The sequence below is a fragment of the Hyaloscypha bicolor genome, assembly GCF_002865645.1.
Source record: "Hyaloscypha bicolor E unplaced genomic scaffold K444scaffold_182, whole genome shotgun sequence".
Classification (NCBI taxonomy): Eukaryota; Fungi; Ascomycota; class Leotiomycetes; order Helotiales; family Hyaloscyphaceae; genus Hyaloscypha; species Hyaloscypha bicolor.
In genome coordinates, this window is record NW_020194684.1 from 2,562,451 (window position 1) to 2,584,058 (window position 21,608).

At 48.3% G+C, this 21,608-nt stretch overlaps 7 protein-coding genes across 7 annotated transcripts; 3 read left to right on the top strand and 4 right to left on the bottom strand.

Annotated features, from left to right (window-relative positions):
* The first annotated feature begins 768 nt into the window (after positions 1-768).
* K444DRAFT_601648 (uncharacterized protein) lies at positions 769-2,941 on the top strand. Its single transcript, XM_024878693.1, has 5 exons — positions 769-826; positions 874-913; positions 966-2,319; positions 2,368-2,538; positions 2,588-2,941. The coding sequence occupies exons 1-5, from the start codon at positions 820-822 to the stop codon at positions 2,816-2,818; spliced, it is 1,803 nt and encodes a 600-aa protein (XP_024728265.1). The 5' UTR covers positions 769-819; the 3' UTR covers positions 2,819-2,941.
* Positions 2,942-5,390: 2,449 nt separating this feature from the next.
* On the bottom strand, positions 5,391-7,265 carry K444DRAFT_669190 (uncharacterized protein). Its single transcript, XM_024887492.1, has 3 exons — positions 6,461-7,265; positions 6,188-6,405; positions 5,391-6,138 (listed from the first exon to the last, which is right to left on the bottom strand). The coding sequence occupies exons 1-3, from the start codon at positions 6,979-6,981 to the stop codon at positions 5,465-5,467; spliced, it is 1,413 nt and encodes a 470-aa protein (XP_024728266.1). The 5' UTR covers positions 6,982-7,265; the 3' UTR covers positions 5,391-5,464.
* Positions 7,266-9,147: 1,882 nt separating this feature from the next.
* Positions 9,148-12,139, top strand: K444DRAFT_573868 (P-loop containing nucleoside triphosphate hydrolase protein). Its single transcript, XM_024877417.1, has 5 exons — positions 9,148-9,459; positions 9,531-10,502; positions 10,556-10,955; positions 11,011-11,214; positions 11,262-12,139. Exons 2-5 carry the CDS (start codon positions 9,546-9,548, stop codon positions 11,714-11,716), a joined length of 2,016 nt encoding a protein of 671 aa, XP_024728267.1. The 5' UTR covers positions 9,148-9,459; positions 9,531-9,545; the 3' UTR covers positions 11,717-12,139.
* A 1,517-nt stretch (positions 12,140-13,656) lies between these two features.
* K444DRAFT_543976 (uncharacterized protein) lies at positions 13,657-14,745 on the bottom strand (the record flags this gene model as incomplete). Its single annotated transcript, XM_024876012.1, is given in 3 exon segments — positions 13,657-14,025; positions 14,039-14,393; positions 14,447-14,745. The coding sequence occupies 3 exon segments, from the start codon at positions 14,743-14,745 to the stop codon at positions 13,657-13,659; spliced, it is 1,023 nt and encodes a 340-aa protein (XP_024728268.1).
* A 2,972-nt stretch (positions 14,746-17,717) lies between these two features.
* K444DRAFT_636671 (uncharacterized protein) lies at positions 17,718-18,978 on the top strand (the record flags this gene model as incomplete). The annotated part of the gene is made up of 4 exons (XM_024884028.1): positions 17,718-17,873; positions 17,926-18,050; positions 18,102-18,535; positions 18,584-18,978. The coding sequence occupies 4 exons, from the start codon at positions 17,718-17,720 to the stop codon at positions 18,976-18,978; spliced, it is 1,110 nt and encodes a 369-aa protein (XP_024728269.1).
* Positions 18,979-19,401: 423 nt separating this feature from the next.
* On the bottom strand, positions 19,402-19,835 carry K444DRAFT_636672 (uncharacterized protein; the record flags this gene model as incomplete). The annotated part of the gene is made up of 2 exons (XM_024884029.1): positions 19,402-19,721; positions 19,781-19,835. The coding sequence occupies 2 exons, from the start codon at positions 19,833-19,835 to the stop codon at positions 19,402-19,404; spliced, it is 375 nt and encodes a 124-aa protein (XP_024728270.1).
* Positions 19,836-20,195: 360 nt separating this feature from the next.
* K444DRAFT_647540 (NAD(P)-binding protein) lies at positions 20,196-21,251 on the bottom strand (the record flags this gene model as incomplete). Its single annotated transcript, XM_024885355.1, has 6 exons — positions 20,196-20,262; positions 20,301-20,572; positions 20,659-20,714; positions 20,802-20,919; positions 20,964-21,078; positions 21,238-21,251. 6 exons carry the CDS (start codon positions 21,249-21,251, stop codon positions 20,196-20,198), a joined length of 642 nt encoding a protein of 213 aa, XP_024728271.1.
* Between the last annotated feature and the right edge of the window lie 357 nt (positions 21,252-21,608).

Here is a 21,608-nt window from a genome sequence, read left to right on the forward strand (position 1 = left end):
ACAGTGAAGATCAAGGCGACGACATTGCCCGCCACTCCTTCCCAGGACCACGGCCTGCTCGTCCCTGCGATTTTGGCTGCCGTACTCGCTATTCTACTCGCTTTCTACTTCTTTGATCGACTTTTAGTCGATCTTCGGCAGAGGTGTTCCTACTGAACTCTTATTTGACATTTCTCGTCTGGGTATGTCCTGGAGTGCTTTGGGGGAACACGTCTCGAGACACAGGGGAATCATTTTCTCTTTCTTTCGTTCGGATGAGATGTCGGTACGTTTTGATGGCGAATTTGAGCATTTCCTCCTCTTTGCACGTCGATACTACTGCATCCATTTCATTTCGCTTTCATTTGTCATGGTCATTGCGACGTAAGCAGCTAGGAATATAGCGTCGCTGAAATGGTTGCTCCTCTTATTAGAGAACTCCGCAGATTAGCTAGCTAGCCAACAATGACAACATGCTTAAGACACTTGTCCAGGTCGCTGTCTTTGCTCTGCCACTTTCGATATTCAAATGGAGTAGCTTCTTGTTCATCCTTACGGGTCGCCGAGAAGGCCCGCTGACGAGGGAGATCAAGAACTACATTCAAGTAAGAGGAAGATGAGGAATGGGTCAAGTAAAGCAATAAGCATCGCTAGCTCCACAAAAGATTTTGAATGCTGTTAAGGTAGAAGGTTCAGGTTCAAGTAAAATGGAGTCAAGGTATCTCTAGTCACGTGCTAGACACGCTCACTAATCGGCGCGTGTCTTCAACAACACCAAACGCGACGACGGACGACCATCAAGAGAGCCTTCATCATTCAACGCTGCCATTCTCCCACATTATGGCGTGTAAGATTTCAGTCTGGACGATGAATGACAGTGCTAATTCATTGCAGCGCGTGAAGAGAGATTACAGGCAAGGTTGCGCGGCGCACAGTAAGTACAAGCAACGCCCCACCTTGGACAAATCCCTGACGACAGTAAATAGGAGGCGTCAAGTTAAAGATGTTGACTTCGGACTCGTATTTCCTGCTGCTGCTGCTGCTGCTGCTACTGCTCCATTGCAGCCAGTCCCTTCGAATCGACGAACACCTCAGCCAGATTTATCCCCACCATCCGAGTTGCCTGCCCAACGATCCAGTCGACGAACACCCGCCAACCGCGAACAACCAGTAGATTCCGGAGCTGTAGAAGCAAATAATCTACAAGTGATCATACATAGCGCAAATGACGCAAATACATCTGCGAAGAGGAGAAAGCTCGATACCGATGCACCGCCCTCATCCTCCGCAAGAAGCACTCGATCATCTCAACCCAGACCAGACATATATACAATCCATGATGATGTGCAGCAAGAGCCATCAGCCCTGGAGGCGTCTAATGCCTCAATTGAGGAGTCTACGGTTATTGAGACTATACCCGAGACAATAATACCGCCCCCGCGAACCGCCAGAACACCCTCTCGAACGCAAGAAGAGATTACGGAGAGTCCTATAGACGCACCCGGAAGTGGCCATAGGACACGCGTTTCTGTTTTGGAAGCAAGCATTGCAAGTTCGGATTTACAGGCGGAATTGGAAGGTAGTTCGGCCATTGAGACACCCATTCCTCAAAATCAAAGAAAGCGCAAAAGAGGAGACGAGGCGACGAAGCTATCTACACATCCATCACGATCACAGCCCGTTCAAGCTTCTTCTGCAGCAGATGACGAACTGGACGAACTGTCTCCGGAGCAACCAGAGAGACGTGGTTGGAGGAAGGTGGTTGAGCATTCCCCTGAGCTGGAAGAACCAGTCGAAGAGGAAGAGGCTGAGGCTATCGACGACGAACAAGCTGCTGTTATGCTCAAGAAGAATCGTGGACGGCGAATATCGAGACATGTACCCGAGGAGTCTCCCGATCTGGATAGCCCTGTAGCCCCAAGACAACCTGTCTTGAAGAAACTAAAGGGGAAGTCTCGTCCGGCTTCCAGCCCGGCCAAACAAAGCCATCCCAAGCAGCCATCGGTGAAGACGAAATCAAAGATGTCCAAGAAGCCGAAAGTCCGCATTGGCAGTCCTATTCCAGTTACTGTCCACCGATTGAGCCGAGCACCATTGTACGACGAAGATGAACTTCATGCAGATATTTTGAATGCGGAAATTCCTCGTACGAAGCGAGGTGGTGTGAACGCCATCGACGTTCTCAGCCAAATTTGCCAGGAAATTATAGGTGCTGGGTTGGACACCTTAGAAGATGGATGCAACAGATGTGAAGATCCAATTTTGAGGCGTGAGTACAAAACGAAATTACGAGCTGTCGAGGCTTTTGGGGATGAGTTACAGACACGATTACTGGACCATGTGAGTTTTGAAACCCATGCACTGACCAACCGCTAATCATGGCCATAGACAATAAATTTGGACAATTCGCATTCTCTTGCGCAGCGACTTCGAGACGAACAGAAGAAGAAGCTGGGTCTGCGAGAGGAGATTCTTCGAATCCGAGCAGAACGGGAGCAAGTGGCCCTGAAGATGGATGAAATTCGAATCAGGCATGGAAATGAGACAAAGAAAGCTCAGGTAAGATTTCTCCTTCTGTATACTTTGATACCGCTAACCTCTTGGATAGGAGAGGGATACACTCAATACAACCGTACATGATATCGAGTTAGCCATCGACCTCGGAAAGTCTTCGCATACCGATTATGACGGAGAAATGATCGGTACGGAGGTCCTTCTAAAGCGAGTTGCAGACGAAGTCAGCAACAACAGCGATTCTGGAGGCATCTTGAAGCAAATTAAGGACTTTAATGCTTTCCTCGAACGAGCAGCATTGGCATTGGAGTCTCGGAAGGGTTAAGCTATAGGAGGGAAGGATGAAGAAGAAGTAGAGATACCCATTTTGAACGACTTTATGAATGAACCGGATAAAGGTAGAATTCAAAAATGATTCCCTTTCTATTTCACCTGTGTGCGCATGTATCAAGTCTAAAACCCGGGGTGCCATCGCCTTACCCTTGGCTTTCAAGGCGCGATTGTATTTTCTATCCCCTCCTCCACCAGCTCTTTTCATTTCCTTGGTAGGCTTGCTTTGTAGACTTTCAAATCCATTTTCTGCCCTATATATACTCTTCCTTTGAGCTCTCTCTCAAATGAACTCTCGCGGCCAGCGCTTCGTGTCGAGGCACCCATACCTCGAAGCTTTTCACGCACGAGACTTGCCCAAACGACTTCACACCCCAGATATTCCTAGTCACCCTGCCATCACTCACCGTCAGCAAGAGCGCGCCTTGATGCTCAACAGAAGCTGATATCCTTTACTGGCAAAGGTTGCGGGCCGGGCCGAGATTTCGGTCATGGCTTGCCTGCTGACGGGATTTATGACACAGAACAACGATTTTTGGTTTCCGGCACGCACAAAAGAGTATCATAAAACCTTCCTTACATTTGACTTTGCCCTCGCTCGCTTCGCCCAGTGGTTTTCGGCTCCGGATGGCTTCGAAATGCTTGCAAAAAAGCTTGCGAAACCGAATCGGTCGCGCGAGCAAAAGTGAACACTGGTTGGAGAATTCACTGCGCAACCAAATTTTGGGTCGAGGAGTTAAGTCGGCAGAAAATACGGAGGTGCCTTGACTCTCCTTGCCGCTCATACTGAGGTCTATACTCAACATGTTAGGATTACGAGTGCCAGATATAAATAAACAAGAGGCCTCCACGCGTCGATACAAAAAATCTTTTTTAATTATTTAAGTACCTCTTTTGGGGACGATAGGGTTCCTTGTTTTGTGGGAGTTGTTCCGTGGGTTGAGGGTGGTGCTCATTCCGTGAGATGTACTGTTCGATGATGAAGGTGCAAGCGAGCTCTCTTCGACGAGGAAGACGAGCCTGAACATCATTTGGCTCTTGAGCCCATTGAGGAAGAAATAACCGGTTATCATGCGGAGCCGTTACTTCACTTTGCTCTTCCGATACTATGCAAGGTCATTGAATGTTGGAGACGGCGCTATTGTGTGTTCACTATCGCGAAGGCTCCTGCCGTATCCAACTCCTTCGAAAGCCTGAGGGTCGATGAAGGGGATAAGGCTAGCCCATAAACGGATTGGATGGCGTCGGAGTTGAGTTCCATACGCTTCAAACATGGCAGGAAAACATGTGCGTTTCGCTCCCCATCCGTCACGTTAAATCTCCACCTGACAAGAAATAGCCAGTCAACCAGAGGTTTACATATTTCATGCCGCTTGCTCCAAGTAACGGGGCTTTTGAGCTGGACAGGAAGACCGGATATTCGAAGGATGACTGGTTGATGAGGTTTGGGTCCATTCATAGTGATCACATCTTCAAGAGATGCCAGAAGTACATCCCGGTCCCCGTCCAAGTGCACGCCCCCTAGGCTACCGAAATCAACACCAGAATCTAGAGAAACCCATAGCTAAGTCGGGGCGGTAATTACCAACCTAGCGGCACTGCCGGAAGGACGATGCCACAATAATTCTGTCAGCAGAAAAGGCTCCAAAACACACCAGACGTTTCGCTATCCCGTCGATCTCTGAATTAAGCGAATCACACCCGACAGGGCTATCAGCTTGTCGTTTTGCACAGTTGATTTGGCACGAGTATACCGTGCCAAGATTTTCTCCCATAGCCTCCAGATTTTCCGCCCCCCTTCGAGATTTGCCCATCAGCCACGCGCTGAAGAATCAAAGAATAAAATTCTCCCTTGGGCGTTAGCTCCGTAATCGTACGAGACATGCCAAATTCATCCTGATATTGCTCTCGGCATTCCTAGAAAACGATGAAGCCAAAGCTGAGTGTCGGAAGCAGAAGTCGCTCCTGCATCACCCAACCTCTCTTGTGTAGGGCAGACTCCTCAAAACAAGGGTTAAATGAGCGCAGCAGACTGGGTCCCCAACATTCAGAGTTGATTTGGGAGCCGGGTATTTTCGTCTGCTGAGATCCTCTGAACATATCACCGGGCTGGTGGAAGAGAGGGTCTCGTCGGGCGAACAATCTCTGATACTCAATATAGACTTTTGCGAGCCTGAAATTGTGTATTATTTAGGTGGAAAGTGGAAGTCTTGTGGTGGAATGCAAACTCTCACTTAAGTGCGAAGGTCGTGACCAACCCCGTGAATGTTCCAATCACTCAAGACTTTCTAAGTACGAACGTGGAAAGACAGAGGGATCCTAACAAGATTTTTGTCTTCAAATATTCGACAAACAATGTACAGCGTTTGTGTTAATGGTTAATGCAAGTCTTGGCATGCTCAACTCGATGAAATCCGACACTCCACCACTCATGTATCGTCACTTAGCCACATACAGCTACCTGCTCTGGAACATCTCTCGTCACTCTATTATTAGTCATTCCATTACACATATCGAAAAACGTTGAGGATGGCTCATAATAGAAGTAAAAACGCATCAGAAAATGTTGGCAACTTTCAAGATAAAAAGCGGTCAGCTCTATATAGGCGAGGTCAATTTTTGCTATATACGGAGGGCTGCATCACATAGAAAGACGTTGTTTCTCGAGAGCCGCTTCAAGGCGCTTTGCGGAACTGCTTCCCTCACCCAAGCTTCTATAGCACGCCAGCAGGGCTTGCTCGAACCACGGTTCAGCATCGTTCCATATCCCATCACTTTCATAGAAGAGGCCGATCCTCTGAAACAGTAATACTATTTTCGGACTGTCTTTGATTCGAGACCAGTTGCAGAACATTTCCACGACGTTGAGGAGATGTTCAAGAGTTTCTAGGCCTTTGTGCCCATACCGCTGTATGTATTTCCCTGTCATCCAGTCGAAAATGACATCAGCATCCTTCATGCGGCCACAAGAAGCATAGAAAGAAGCTAAGTGATAAGCAACGGCGGCCGTGGCCTCATGTGTTGCTGAATATAGGGATTCAAAACCGGTTAAGGCTTCGCGAAACTTCTTTTCGGCATCTTCGATCATTGAACGACGCTCTAGACTCTGAGCTTCTTGATACACTGCCTCAATGTCTGCCTCTGAGCGACCGTTCCGTAGCAAGTTCGGCTGATGAGAAGCCTGTGCAATTGAACTCGTTGATGCTGGGATGCGTCTAAGTGGCTGACTTGACATTCTAGGTGAAGCAATGTAAAGCGGTGAAGTAGGATCATCGCGTGGGGTAGTATATGTGATGCCGCTCGGAGTTGGTGCATCTATAGAACTATTAAACTGAAATCAATGCAAGGCAGGGAGCTATCATACCAGCCGAGACCACTGTCTCATCCTGTCGTATCTTCTTTCTCTGAAGGCGTTGCTGGATGGATTGCTGTGTGTATGTCTGGCCGCGGTAATCGAAGACCGTGTCCTTCTTCTCTTCATGCTTCCTCTTAGCAGCTTTATTCTCCATCCAGAAGGCTTCTTTCGTTGGTAAGTACTTTGACCAATTCCACTTCTTCAATTGCTTTTTGTATTGCTCGATACTATAAACCTTTAGTAAACTGTTAGTCCAAGCTTTCATGGTAGAATTGAACTCACGAGGGCTCAAACTCAAAGTTTTCAGCCATGGCCTTCATAGTCTCTGGCAGTGTTTTGTTTTCATCAACCCAGAGCCTTTTGATCTCATCGTGGTGCCTTTCCCAATCTGAAGGAGTGAAATTCGGCGCGCGGGGCATGGATTTGCGAGCCTTTGTAGGTTGCTGCGTGGACCGCTCATAAGTCGTATCTGTCTGTATGGTCCCTGTCGCGGAAAAGTGGTGCAGAGGCGGCTGCCGATGTTCAGCAGAAATGGTTTGCACGGGTGGGATGGTGACTGTAAAAGCTGTACCCGATGGGGATGATAAGCTCGGTCGAGTATTTGGTATGTTCTCATAGGCATCGCGATCGCCAAAGAGTGGCCCTGGTGGAACGAAGGAATAGCTTAAAGCGGTACGGGGAGCATCTTCAGCCTCCTCATAATGCCCCGATGACGCTGAAAATTGCGGTGCAGATTGGTTCCAATACCCGCCAAAAGCAAAGTCACTGGAGTTCTGCTGAGATGGCATGGCTGAAGGAAGCATACAGATTCAACGTAAATTGAATAGAGGAGGTTGCTCGGAGGCTAGGTGTCGTGAAGTGGTGAAGTGGTGAAGTGGTGTAAGCGGTGAAGAATCAAAAGCAGAAGAAGGTGCCTCTACATGCAGGCATGTTCGAAAAGACCGAGCCTCATGTCATCATATGCGACAGGAGGAAGAGGCTTGGCCTAGCCGACCCATGACCGTCGTGTTGTACACACCTCCCCCCTCCCCCTTCTTCCCATCATACAAAACCCCCCGGTCAATAATGAAGGCGCAGTTTGGGCGTGGAAAGCCCCACTCTCCGCCTCGGGTCTGGGGGTGCTGCAGCATGTCAATGCACGTTTCGTTTTGCAGGGGATATCGAAGTTTTTTGTGGTCTAAACTAGAAGGTATCACCCACCAACCGCCCAAACCCCCTTTCCGCTCAACTTGGATTTTGGAGACCTTAACGCCACAAAATCGAAAATTAATGTGATCTTCGCAATATTTCGAGTATTCTCTATAATCTAGCAAATTTTTAGAATTTTCCAAAGACTTTGAAAAATCGAGAAAATTTTGGTGGGGTAGGCGTGGGCGGAAAGGGGGTTTGGGCGGTTGGTGGGTGATCCCTTCTAGCCTGCCAAAAGTGTCCAAAAATTTCCCGAAAGTTCGTGCGCGGGGTACGGGCCTTCGCATTGGTTGTTCGAAGTCAGATCCTCACATCTCCCTACAATCCCAGCACAAGCCCCTGCATTACCGCCTTCGACAGCGAAAAATTTACAAAAAGTTCACAAAAAGGTGCATACGCCAGAAATGTTATGTTCCGTGACGCCAACGGACGATTGAATCGATTGATCCAAGGCCCCTGCGCTCTGTGGCGATCGTCTCTAGCGGCATCTTCGAATCGAACCTCGAGGAGCTTAAGCATCGGCAATGACTTCTGTGGAAACTGAAAGAGTCCAACTCGGGAGGCTAATAGACCCAAAAAAAATTTAGCTGAAAGTTTCAGCAAAAGTTCTTTCAAATGTTTTCCCGGAAAACTGTTTCAAAGTCGTCGTTTCCAGCTGTCGGTCCACGGACGAATTCGCGTCATTCCGCGATACTTGCAAGATTTTAGGCGTTGTGAATGAATGCTGTGACTACGACCACATTATAGATTATGCCAAAATGTTTCCCAAAAGTTCTCCCCTCAAGCATCAGTGTGCAGATGTGGATAAAAGCAACAGGTTTTCCTGTCCAAATTGGTGAGAACATTGATGCTCTCACAAATTCTCAAAATCAAACCCCCCACAGACAAGACGGACACTGTTACAATAAACCGAAATTTATTTCGATTAACAGGTGGGTACAATCCAACTCACTGCTGGTCTGGAATGTCAGACTGACAACGGGATGGAATTCAAGGCTTCTGATTTCTGCACTTTATCATCAGGATGGGAAAAGTCATTGCAGCCAGCCCTCTTCAAATGGGTCATGGCCATCAGATTCCAGTGCGTACCATACATACTAAGTGCTTGTGAGAGCACTCATCTACTAATGAAGTATCATAGAAAGCTACCCAAGACTTACAACCCCAAAGAGTTGCTGAAGATGCTTCTTTCAACCATCTTCCGTTACGGCGCGAGTCGCTTGAAGCGGTAGGGAGCCATAGTGGTTCAGGGCCTACCGTCATGCAGCGTTGGCTTCAGGAGTCGATGCGGGATCAGCCGTACCACAACATCGGATCAGTCATTGCCCAGGGTGTCGGACGTCGTGGAGAAGGATGCGCAAATGGTCAACCGCGTTGATCTGTGTATATCAAAGTTTTCGATAGAAGAATGGTCAATTTCTTGTTGCTACACATCGTTACTGCAGTGCCAACCATATGCCGTCCGACTTTGCAAGATTACTTCAAGCAACCGTCCCTAGCATGCATACAATTCAGCCGCATCAACCGCCCATCTTAACAAGAGTCAAGAGTCGAGCATGAGATACTGAAAAGGAGTGTCTGGAATCATTGATCGTGATTAAACCTATTGCGGATTCGGTGTTTCGAAAAACTTTTAGTGTTGTAAACTCGGTCTTTGGTCACGCTGAGGCGCCCTGGACAACTTTTGGTCAAGCAGGGGCAGGGGTCAAGGATCTTGGCCGCTAACGACCTTCCCGCAGCAAGGCAAATCAAGCGCCTACAGTAAAGTGACGCCGCGAACACTTCCCCTACCACACCGCCATCTTACTCGTTGAAGTCGTGTCCTGGAACATAGACTTACAGAACTGTACGCCATGGGTGGGCCAGATCTATTTGTGCTGTGCGACGTGCATCCATTGCACAAATTGGAAGCCTTGGGCATCCCCAATTTTCGTTGAAATTGACCACTGCACTTTACAAACTCTCAAGCCTCTCTCATCGAAGCTGGCATAGGCCTTTTCCGCAGCCTCTGAATCTGTCCTGCAGACGAGGTGACCGTATTTGCTCAAGCCTCGAACTAAGGCCTAAGCTACGAGAGCGCAAGCACTCATCTTGTAAGACGATCTGCATATCCAAAAGCTCTCTAACTTGAAATGGGTTGAGTGAATGAAGCTAACTCCCTCAGTACCACACTCCCTGCATGACCATGGATCTATTCAATATCGCAGAACCAGCCGGCTCCGCCAATGCGAGGGAGAATGCAGACGAGGTTGAAGATACCGCGGGTTTGTCGTGCGAGATGAAGACATATGTAGCAAGGGACTGGGCCACAGGCGGGATACAAACCACCCTGGAAGGAGCTATCCAGAGGTTTGGATACAAACCAAAGGAGAAAGATCACGACTCAGCGTTCGTCTTGACCAAACATTATTTCAGAGACAATAAGGTGGCTAGTCACACACAGTTGGAAGTCAGATCGCCACATGTCAGAGCAGCTTTGCGTGCAGTCATCAAAGAGTACCCCGGAGTAACATTTGATAAGGCAAGAATCATCATGCGCGACGAAACGAGGTGCCTATTCCATTATCGCAACGAACTTCGGGAATATGGGCTCCGTTTGGACGACGGTGTTGCTGTGCAACATCTTGTCTTTATTCTGAATTACATGTACAAAAGTCTCGAGAGTGAGATTTCGAGCTACTACACTTTCATGGAATCTCCATCTGTCGCTCCGGGCATAGACAGCAAACACCTCTGGATGGCTTTCCGTCCCGGCGATCTCATTTACACCAAAATGGACGGCGTTGACAAAATTGTAAGACTCAAATCTACGAGCGGCGGAAGGGGACATAGCCTTTTGCTGCAGGCAGAAGACATTCAATACAATGGAACGGATTATGGGCGTTGCAAAGTGGAGTTATATATCAACGGTTACATGGGATATAAACCCTTGGAAGAGCTCCGATCCTGCCCTCTACAGTATATGCAATGCAAAGACGCCATCACCGCTTCGTTGATCACTAGAGGCAGGAAGTTCCTCGGATTGCGCGGAGTCCACCACCGACATTACGAGGGACTTGCGGAAACGTTGTCTCCATTTCCCGTAATGGCCTACGATAGCGAGGAGGAATACTCCTACCCTCGCCAATCATTAATGGTATAAACCTCATTGTAGAATCATTTTAAGGACGTTGAGCTAACAAAGTGTAGATTAAGAGTCGCGTCATGATTGATTCCACCAAATTTGGCGAAATGAGACCACAATACAAGAAACGTATTGCCCTCGAGGAAGCAATCAAAACTGGGCCAGGAGAGCAGCCTGAACTCTCAGAGGAAGAATTACTAATATGCAGCCACACAATTTCTGGATTCTCTCTTGCCAATAAAAGGTGGTGCTTTCTTTTGCTAGACGCCATCCAGGACTTTGAATACAACACTAGGGCTTTCGAACTTTTGCTCCTCGCTCCGCCCCAGAAGAAGATGATCCATTCTCTGATCAAGATATACAAGGATGGCAGACTTGATTTTGATGATATCATCAAAGGCAAAGGCAAAGGGATGATATTCTTATTTCATGGTGAACCAGGCGTTGGCAAGACCCTAACGGCTGGTCAGTATTTCCCAGTCACGTGAGAAAGGAAACTTAGGTATTGACAATTCTTCAGAAGGTGTGGCAGACTATACACAACGGCCCCTTTACACTGTGACGACGGGTGACCTTGGAGTAGATTCTTCAAAGATAGAACGCGTCTTGCTTGAGGCGCTGCAGCTGGCCGCACATTGGAATGCCATTGTGCTTATCGACGAAGCAGATGTATTCCTGGAACAACGCAGCAGTCATGATTTGACTCGAAACGGCCTCGTAGCAGGTATGATCTTAGATTTCCTACAACATTCTTTGTGGCTAACAAAACAGTCTTTTTGCGTGTCCTTGAATACTACGAGGGCATGATGATCCTCACCACAAATCGCATCTCAACCTTCGATGCCGCATTCAAGTCCCGCATTCATCTCGCAATTAAATATCCTGCATTGTCATTCGCCTTCCGTCGAGACCTTTGGGTCATGTTTGTTACCAACGTACATACACGCCCTCTGCCGCTTTGGTGGGATGATGAATTTCTCAACAGCGTGGCTGCGGAAGCGCTCAATGGCCGACAAATCAAAAACGCCATCCGCACAGCGTACGCCTTAGCCATTGCTGATGGTAGCGAGCTTCGTCCCGAAGATATCAGAATGAGCTTGAAGTCCATCAAGGACTTTGAGGAGGATTTCGCGCAAGACGTTGTTGAGGCCGGGAGGGATGTCGATGTTACTGGACAAGGTGTTGCAGCTTCAGATCACAGATCGAAAAGGCAGAGGCAGGAATAACAAATGAGTTTTCATCTCTAATGTCAGGCGGAAATTTTCCACTAGAGCTCTTAGTTATGGTCACGCTATTGCTTCTTGTGAAATGTTTAAGTATAGACACTATTGGAGAGGAAGCAACTGCAGATGCTGCGACTATAAATGCACTGATAGGGGGATGATAAGGAACAAAAGAATAATCAAAAGGCAGTTAGGGAATTGAATGTATCTCTTTCATCTCTTGCAATTAAATCGCAACGTTTTAGAGAGTGGTACAAATACTTAGAGAGTTTATGTCAGTTGGAAATCACGTAATAGTCCTTCAGCTTGTCAGGGGTCCTACTTCAGCTTGTCTAGGATCAGCTCTAAGGGATGGAATCCTATAGAACAGGCTGGTTTATATATATAGCTGCTTTTGCACCTGCAGAACAGAGCTCTTCAATCGAGTCCTTCCAAACCAACCGCCAGTTTGCTTCGCAAAACCTAACTAAGCCCATCCATCCAATCTTTGCCACTTCTAAGATTGTAGAAGAGTTTAATGCTGTCCTGAACAATGACTATTGCGCGGGCTTGTGGCGCTCGGAATTTCCTCAGGCCCTTCTATGGCAAAGGAACATGTTTGAAGGACGCTTTTTACCACGCCCGGAGTCGTACCGAGCGCCGTCTTAGTTATAAATGTTTATTTAGAGACATGTGACCTTTAACAACTGTCTAGACACAGAGTTCAATAATAGGCCGTAAGCAAATGATTAAAACTATGTAAATTGCAAGGCTAAATATAATAATGGTGGAGGGCGCAACGCCTATATAAGGTGCTTTCGAAACAGACTATAAATATAGTCCTAGGGCTCTGGATAGTAGTGATTGTACATTTTGAGATAGTAATTAGAGGGCTTATACTTCAAATTTATCCAATAGAGTGAGATTTGTATGAGAGACTTGGCTTTTTTACCATTTCTCCAAATACCCATGATAAGCTTGCTTTCGAATATCTCCTAGATCAACCCCGGTGGACATTTAAAGTCGTCTAGTATGGTGAAGACAGTGGAACACCTGGTAATGGTCTGTTCATGTTAATCCCGTCCTGGCGATTAAGAACTCCCAAAGGAGCTTCCCGGGCTTTAAGCTGGAGTATGAACAACCCTTTTGAAACGTACACAATTCGGCAAAGGATATGATGATATTCAAGGAAACTGAGGCTGAGCCTTGCACTTAGTAGCATTTTACTTGAGATGAATCGAGATACCGATAAATCATGCATCCTCAGATCTGCTTGCAAACGCCAATATGTTAATGTACGCCATATGAGGGTACACAAATGGCATTCTTCCAAGTGGTGTTTCTCAAGTTCAAGTTCACTTGAATGATCTTGAAGTTCAATTTCGTGTTTGCGATGGTAGCTTGAGACAGGGGAGTTCGTTTCCAGCCATGTTCTTTTCGCGCAGAGTAATCCTGGGTACATAGCAGCGTCCGCGGCAACGTTCACTGCGTTTGGTGAGTTAAATACAATGAAGAGATAGGAAGGAGAAGCAAGATATTGAGGCAGCCGAACGGCAAAGCTGCCGGGTAGATGCAGGTCACATGACCAATTTTCGAAATGATCACGAGCTTTACATACCGAACATATTTGGAAATTCAAGTTATTTTATTCAGGGTATCTCGAGCAAGAGATACAGGGTGTGAAAGTGTTAGAATCTAATAGTGTAAAATTGTGATGACTGCTCAATGTTAGCCCTACAAATGTCGGCTAAAAATAACAACCCCTATTCACTGACTTTACCTCACTTCCGGTGGTGCCAATACGTCTCATTGATAACTCAATTTCGTGTCTACGGCGTCTAGAGGAGGTCTCGGTCATCAAATTCATCCATATGCATCCTCCTTTGCTAACGCCAAAATCAATTCGAGTATGCCAACAAACAACAAGTATGAAACTCTGATTATTGCCACCAATGCAAACCGACTCATCTCTCCTCCCACGGCGCATGCAGATTAAGTTTCCGCTTCTTCACCTCTCCTTTCTCGTCCTTCTGCTGCTGCTCCATCTCCCGCATTCTCCGCTCTGCAGCCTGAGCAGCAAGTGGTCTCAACTCAGCTCTAACTCTCTCGTTTCTCCTACCTCGTGCCTGCTCCAAAGCTTCGCTTACGGGGCCACCATGTACCAGTTGTGTAAGTTGTCCTTGGACTGCTTGTTCCTGGCCGCGGCGCACCTGGACGCGGCGAGGATGATACATGCAGGTTGGGGCGTGGGCTTCCTCGCCGAGGCGCTTGATGTTCTCGTAGGAGGCGCCGCAGAGGTAGCACCATTCGTTTCCGCAGCGACCTTTCCAAAGCTGATCAGCCAACTCTCATCACAGAGTTAAAATGGATGATAGAGGGGAACTTACAAGTCATATGGTCGCACCCCTCACTCCGACTAACCCCATTCTGACAATTCGGGCAAACCTGAGCATGCTCCTTAGCAAGCAATTTCGCAGTCGCCTCCGCCTCCTCCAGCCGCTCAATCTGGCTGTCATCCATGTCGAACTCCTCACAAGTTTGGCCTTCGTGCCACGGGAGTTTGTGAACGGCACAGGTCTTGAAGGAGCAGGATTCGCAGATCATCATTGGATTTTCGTCAGTGTGGATTTGGCCGGAGCCGCAGTTCAGTCCGAGGCACATGACGAGGTCAGGAGTTGCCATCATTTTGAGGTATTCGTATCTACAGTGTCTGGTTAGTAAAGCTAAGAGATTGTAGGATCTGGAATGAAATACCTAGCGAAGATCTCTCTGGTTGCATACTGCTTCACCTCGTTGTGAGACAACTTCTCCGGGCAGAAAGGACAGATGATAAGATGAAGTTGAGCTTCTGTGACAGCAGTCGCAATACTTTGCTGGAGACAGTAGACACATACTCGCTCGTCATTCTTGTGATGACACGATGATGTGACTTGCGTGGTTGCAGGGAACTCGCTCGAATCGAAGTCATCGGCACAGATGAGGCACTCGATAGAGACTCCAGTAGCTTTGCCTTTAGGTCGTGTACGGCGAACAAAGCGGGGTCGGTGATCCATGCCTTCAAAGTCGGACACTTCCTCCATTTCGTCCTCGTCACCGGACATGCCGTTGTCCTCTCCTCCTTCCTCTTCGAGGTCATCCTCATCCTCGTCATCGTCATCCTCATCTTCATCCTCGCTGCCTTCATCTTCATCACCACTCCCCTCATCTCCATCACCAGAAGAGCCATCCTCGAAATCTTCCGGATTGTACTCGGGCCATTCACCTACCCCCTCACCATCCTGGAAATCTCCGTTGAGATCAACCAAATCAGTTGCTGGTGTAGGTGGTGCGTTTCTCCGCGTAGGAGCAGGGAATTCTCCGCCATTCTTGAGCCAGTTCTCTAGGTTTTGCGTTCCATCTTCGTCGAGGTCTTTGGCCAGTTCGAATAATCCAGTGTAAAGAGCGCCGCGGTCCATAGGGTTGGCTGGGAGGCGCTCATATGCTCTGAGAACTTGTTGCATATGAAGAGTATGATGTTGACGGAATGAAAGACCGAGTACCAACAGTCGTTTGCCGTCGTTGGAAGCCATGTTGGAGGGTGATGGCAATAGGTTGTGATTATGACGGAATTAGCCCAGAGAAGTTTCTCGGGTCCTAACGGTTAAACCCAAGACGAGGAATTGTCGTAGACAAAGTGTTGGAGAGGAGCCAGAGCAATATGCCAGCCAAATAGGAAAGGTTTCACGAAATATCGGTATCCTTGAAGTTGAGTCAGCGGATGAGCTTGATATCAAGTGATTCGGTGGTGGCCTCGCGAGGCTTGAGATATGAAGACAAACCTTCTGTTCCCTGATGGGGTTCAAGGGCGAACACAGAGCGAGGCTGATATAATACATCCAAAGAATCAAGGGTACTAGTACCAAGCTCAGAGTGGGGAAGTTGATCTTTGAGGTTGTTGTCTAGAGGAGGTGGAAACGAAGGTTCACGATCTATAAATATCCGAAGTCGGGGAACATCGCCGCTATAAATTTAGACAAGCGAGTCACTCCTAAATTTTGTGGTTCAATCAGGGAATGTGAATAGACATAAAAGTGATTTTATTTCACCTTTTGAGATAATCATGTTCTGCTTTTGATTTTTTTCGTGAACTGGCATCTGGGCTGTAGCCTATGTGCTGCCGGTAAGGCTGAGTCGGCTTCCGAGCTGGTGCCTACGAGAATTGGACCTCGACATCCTGACCAATCAACTCTGCAGCAGGGCTGGGCATTGTCTCGTGATCTACTGTTTAGTACTGTCATGCTATTCCTATATGTGTTCATACACGAATTCAAGATCAGACAGATGGCTTAGATATTCTTTACACAACTACTATATCAAGTACTCTGGGGCTACAGACTAACAAGCATTAACGTTTTTGTTGACTTTGTTGGTTCTGTCTAGAAGTTACGTTGATCATGGCACACCAACTCTGATATGACTAGTTTATGTTTGGCATTATCCACTGGCATTACTTTGTAACTTGCAAATGCAGAAAGTCCATGATAACGTGCTTTGGGACCCGCCTTTACCCCTGAGATGAAATCTCTCAGTAAGTGTTCCTCTTTTTGTCTTTCATCTACATCTCAGATCTCCAAGGGTTGCTCTATTACACAAAGAGATGAGTATCGAACTTACTGGCCTAGAATGAGGTCACCATTCAGGACATGCACGGGTTCTCGTATCAATAAGGAACATTGGTAGCACAAGTGCCACCGAAGGAAGGTGGCCGAGTATGTTGGACAAAATGGAAAGCTCCGAGATGATTTGAAGTTCGAGAAGAGTGTAAGGCGAGGTAATCAGCAATTACAAAGCAGTGGATAGAAAGAAAGGGTTTTCGAGGACCCCCCTCCCCCTGCCCCCCACAATCGGAGAAAAAGCAACCCCACAGCTGCTTGGCGCCGATGAGGGATCCCCGCCAACATGAGTCGATGTCTTGACAGTCGGTGAGAGCGCAGGCCAAACCATTTTCGTTCTGATGTGCATTTCCTCGGCCAGCGGAATGGCGGTCTTTCCCAACATTACGACGATCACCGGGTCTGAGAAAGGAAGAGTTCAAACCTCGAACACTCACAACCAGGGGCTGTGCCGACAAGCCCAGACGGGCCTTCCGTGGCCCGTTGGCCGCTCTGAAGGCCGTGCGATCAGTGCAACACCCCCCCGCGGTCGGAACCTCGACAACGGCCGCAGTTTGCCTGCATTGCCTGTGCGCAAAGTGACGGACATTAGTACACATGGCTCAACGTCACGACATCCTCTCTCCGAGACCAGCAAAAGGGTGTGGGTTCCTGCAGATAAGGAAAGTCATCTGCCGCCAGTGCGCCACTATCACAGAGCAGGATCGCACTGCATGGAGATTCCTACTGTATCCCACGTTCTCCGGCTGCTGATCAAGGGGCCGGATCGGGGATCGTCAGCAATTCCGGCCGTATTCGCGGCTGAGATGCCCCTGTTTGTAGGCAGTCGTGTGGCGCCCTCTTGCGACCCAGTCATCCGGGTGGATTGAAAAGGGGGTTGCCGTCGACAGGGGCATGATTGGTAGCGAGCCTCCCGTCATTGACCAACCCCAGATTCCATTCCAACCTCCTCGATAGCTCACAGCGCTTAGCCGCCGTCTATTGGCCCATGAATCATCAGAGGGGATGGAAAAAAGGCTCTTCTGAATCCCTATTGGCTGGGGCCTCAGAAAGCCATTGTTGGACAATCGCCGAAACGGTTGATCACTTCGTCTCTTCGTCTTACGAGTCTTGAAGGGCTCCGAACTATTGAACCGCGGAGTCCCGATCTGGGCTGTGTATAGGACGCAGCTTTCAGCAACCCCGGATTCGGCTTCTGATTCGTCTTCTCTATCGGCACGGCGCGGGGTCGTGTTCTAATTCGATCTTGGTGGACGATACGGAGGGTGCCATCATGGGATCCTGGGCCAGGCACAGAACATATAGTCGCTATGGCTCCCGCGAGACTAGGTCTGAGGCTCTTGATGTGAAAAATACTGCAGATAGCTGTCGTCATGGCTGAGGATATCGGCGGATATGGCCCAACTATCATCGCAACAATGTGGGCGGAGACGGGCATTACGCTTGTGTTTGTGGCTTTGAGGTTATACACGAGAATACGCATAAACAGGACAGTGGGATGGGATGATTACCTGATATCACTGGCTTCGGTAAGTGGGGTGGAACGGAGTATTTAATTCTTGCGATTCTGACTCTGTGCAGATAATGATGATACCGTTCTCAGCGGCAACCACTCTCGCAACAATGCAAGGCCTTGGGAGACACTCCGCCGAGCTCAGTCTTGACCAATTCATGCAATCAACAAGATATATAGTTATCGGTCAAACGTGAGAAATTCGTTCAAGTCCCTCAAATTCATGCTTACAAGACTCGAACAGTTTCTCTCTGGTGGGAATAGCAGCCAGCAAAGCCTCCGTAGCCGCTTTCCTCCTCCGAATAACCATCCACCAATGGCACAAGTGGATCCTCTACATATTAATATTGGTCGTCAGCTTGGGATGTTTCGTCTGCGCGTTATTCGACTATATACGCTGCGACCCGATAGAGAGTATTTGGAACTTCTTCATTCCCGGGAAATGCTGGATGGATGCCAAAGGCTTCACCACCCTCTCAGCTGTAGTAGGAGGAATCTCAGCAGCAGCCGATTTTATACTGGCAATTCTGCCCTGGTTTATCCTCTGGAACCTGCAAATGAAACGAAAAGACAAAAATCTGATCGCGTCATCCATGAGCCTGGGATTCTTTGCTGGAGTCTGCGGCATAATCAGAACCACAACCGTGGAACGGATATTTACCGGAGTCGACTACTCATGTACGCTTCCCTCCCTCCAAAGCTCAAATTCAAACTAACACCCCACAGACGAAACAGTCGGCCTAATCCTCTGGTCCTCGACCGAACTAACAGTCACAATCCTAACCGCCACAATCCCCACATTACGCCCATTATACAAACAACTTTTCCTCCGGCAAGCAGCGCACTCCTACCGCCTAAACGCCGTCCAAAAGTCTCCTTCAAACTTCAACTTCTCACCCTACGTCCCCTCAACATACCGAAATAAATCCTCCGTTTCCACCAGCAGAACAGACTCCGACCGCTCAGACAAGAGCATAATAAACCACGGTGCTGGACCCGGGAGTGGGTCCATAGTGTGTACGGACGTCGTGTACGTGGAGTTTGAGGAGCGGGAGAACCCAGCGACGCCGGATTTGGAGCGGTGGAATAAGAGGCATGCGCAGATGTGGGAGGTTGTTTGACCCCTCTCCTTCTTTGTTCTGCTCTCTCTAATGAACCTATTTTTTGTAATGAATCTTATCTGCCATGTCTAGAGATTTTTAATTTGGTTGCAGAACCGATGTAAATATTCTCTTCCTGTCTATTCTTATTTTATTCTTATTTTATTCTATTTTACGGAGAGACTGACTTTACTATTCGAAGATCGGATTGGCAGTGTGATGGAAGAAGTGACTCATCTATGAAGAACATTACCCTTCCCGAATTTCTGGATTCATAATTCTTCCTCCCAGCCTGCAGCAGTGTAGCCGTGCGGATTAGAGAGGCTCGGTCTCCAGGCCGTCTGCCCCACTATCTGCATCACGTCGTACCTAGCAACAACATACGTCCTGCCCGGAGAGGGCCATTCACTATTGTCCGGGACATCAAAGAATCCCATGCCCACCCTAGCCACTTCTGGTCAGATAATCGCCGTGTAATGACCCCCACTGCTTCTGCTGGTCTTCCTCTGCCTCATGCCTCGGCTTAGCTGTCAGCACCTGTCCATGGTAGAGCTGTTTCTCCTCGATCCAAGCTTGCGTAGCTGCAATGTAATTACAATTACCAGCAGGCCCGAAGTATGCGATGTTCTCGCCGTTCTCACGTTGTGGGAAATACTTGAAGTAGCCTGTGACGGCCATTTGGAGAGCCCAGGCTTCGGCATCGCCAGCCAAATCGTTATCCCACACAAGATCTAGCAGTTGTGCTCCGGGTGCCTCGCGATGTGCTTGTTGGGGAGAAGTCAAATTGGTGTAGCGGGGCAGAGAGAGGTGAAGGATGGGTTACCTTGATTATGCAGGTCGAGGGCTGCTTGTTTGTCTACGTCTAACTTCATGTTCATACGGGGGGTTAGGATGCGTAGGGACTTATGTTGCTTGGAAAGTTGAAGTTGGATGGAAGGGTGGGAGATTATGCAGGCTGAAGGGAGGTGTAGGCATGAAGCAAGGGATTCATCTACTTGATGGGGAAACTTCCACAATACGACTTGCTAGCTTTTGAAGTAACTCTTCAGTAGGACCATTCACTCATTGGCCTGATGATTATGAGGCGAGTAACTGGAGTGTGCAAATCATCAAGATTGATCTCACAATCTTTCGCTCCAATGACTCATTTGCAATAGCACTCCTTCCGTTTCTCAAGTTCAAACTCAAGCAGCAGGAGCCGGTCGATTGATCAACTCCGACCAGTCTTCCCCTTGATTCTAGTCCTCAATCCTCGTAGCCTCCACCTCAAGCCCCAAATCCTTCGGAAAGACCACACTCCCATCCCTAGCACTCAATACCCAAACTCCAAAGCATAAGCATACATCTCCAAAATATCCTCCCCGTAACCCCCCGGCGCAAACGAATCATGTTCCTCCACGGTCTTCCTCTCAAAACTCGCCTTTACACCCGTAACGCGACTCCACATCCCCACGTACTCCTCCCAGGTCAACGGATCACCGAACGCAAGCAGATTCTTGCCAGGCGAGACGAGAGTAAGTGCTTTAGCAAAGGCGCCGGCGTTTGAAGGGACGAGGAGAGGGATCAACATATTGCCTTTTCCTGGGATACGGAGGACGAGCGTATTGTCTGGTCGCTATATTCATTCTCCTTATCAGCAAGCAGCTCCCTCTCCTCATATAGAAAAACTCATGAAAGATGCAAGATGGATGAAGAACTGACCTTCTCCCGTGGCACCGCCCCCTGTCCCCACTTCCAATATGTAACAAACAGCCCAACTGCAGTATACTCATCTTGCTTCCTAATAGCGGATGCTTCTCATAAGTGTAATCTACCACATGCGCTTTGAAATCAAAATTCAGCACGCCCCGCATCGCTCAAACCACTCCAGATAAACACCTCCAATCCCTCGACCGTCGCAACCGCATCAGCGATGTTCTTCCCCTGCTGCACCTCGAGCTCATAACACCACTCCCTCAGCGTCTGACCGGGGGACATTTCTCGAGATCAGAGGGTAAGGCGCGAACGAAGGCGTCGCTGAAAGCTGTAGTCGCGAAGACGACGTCCGCGCCTTGGACGGCGGCTTTCAGCGAGACGACGTCGCCGGGGACGATCTTGATGCCCTTTGCAACCAGTGCTTGACTGTAGTTTGCTGGGGTCACGAGATGTGCCGCGGATTTTCCAGGAGGGGTCTTTGAGGAAGGCTGAGGCGACGGAACTGTCATTGGGTGTGGTTGTCGGTGCTTATATTTTTGGAAGGAGAAGGAAATTGGCTTGGTTGCCGGTTATTCCAATTGTGACAATAGTTTGGCCATTTTGAGAGTTATTGTATAGTGGGCTCTTGATATTTTTTTCTTCTCGCTAACTGAACGGTGAGTGACAAGAAAACAATACTGAATCTTGGAAAAGAAGACACAGCTTATAGAAGACCGCTGCACTTTATATGACAGCTCTCTTGGGCACGGAGGCTTTATATTATATAACAGCAGTTCAAATGTTGATGATGAATCAGGTTGCGTCCTTGCCCTCGGACGCCAAAACCCTCAAGGAGAATGAAGAGTAATCACAGAAAACTTCCCGCACCCTCATATTTCCGCACTCACACGGCCGCAATTCTGATGTCGAGACTGAAATGAACTCGCCAGGCGCTACCCGAGGCAGATTTGAAGCTC

Excerpts from the sequence above, each read along its gene's own strand:
- K444DRAFT_601648 (XM_024878693.1), top strand. Across the intron at positions 2,320-2,367 it reads AGACACGATTACTGGACCAT|ACAATAAATTTGGACAATTC; the intron begins GTGAGTTTTGAA and ends TCATGGCCATAG. Across the intron at positions 2,539-2,587 it reads ATGAGACAAAGAAAGCTCAG|GAGAGGGATACACTCAATAC; the intron begins GTAAGATTTCTC and ends CCTCTTGGATAG.
- K444DRAFT_669190 (XM_024887492.1), bottom strand. The coding sequence starts at position 6,981 with ATGCTTCCTTCAGCCATGCCATCTCAGCAGAACTCCAGTGACTTTGCT. Across the intron at positions 6,406-6,460 it reads AACTTTGAGTTTGAGCCCTC|TATCGAGCAATACAAAAAGC; the intron begins GTGAGTTCAATT and ends AAAGGTTTATAG. Across the intron at positions 6,139-6,187 it reads TGAGACAGTGGTCTCGGCTG|ATGCACCAACTCCGAGCGGC; the intron begins GTATGATAGCTC and ends ATAGTTCTATAG.
- K444DRAFT_573868 (XM_024877417.1), top strand. The coding sequence starts at position 9,546 with ATGACCATGGATCTATTCAATATCGCAGAACCAGCCGGCTCCGCCAAT. Across the intron at positions 10,503-10,555 it reads ACCCTCGCCAATCATTAATG|ATTAAGAGTCGCGTCATGAT; the intron begins GTATAAACCTCA and ends AACAAAGTGTAG. Across the intron at positions 11,215-11,261 it reads TCGAAACGGCCTCGTAGCAG|TCTTTTTGCGTGTCCTTGAA; the intron begins GTATGATCTTAG and ends CTAACAAAACAG.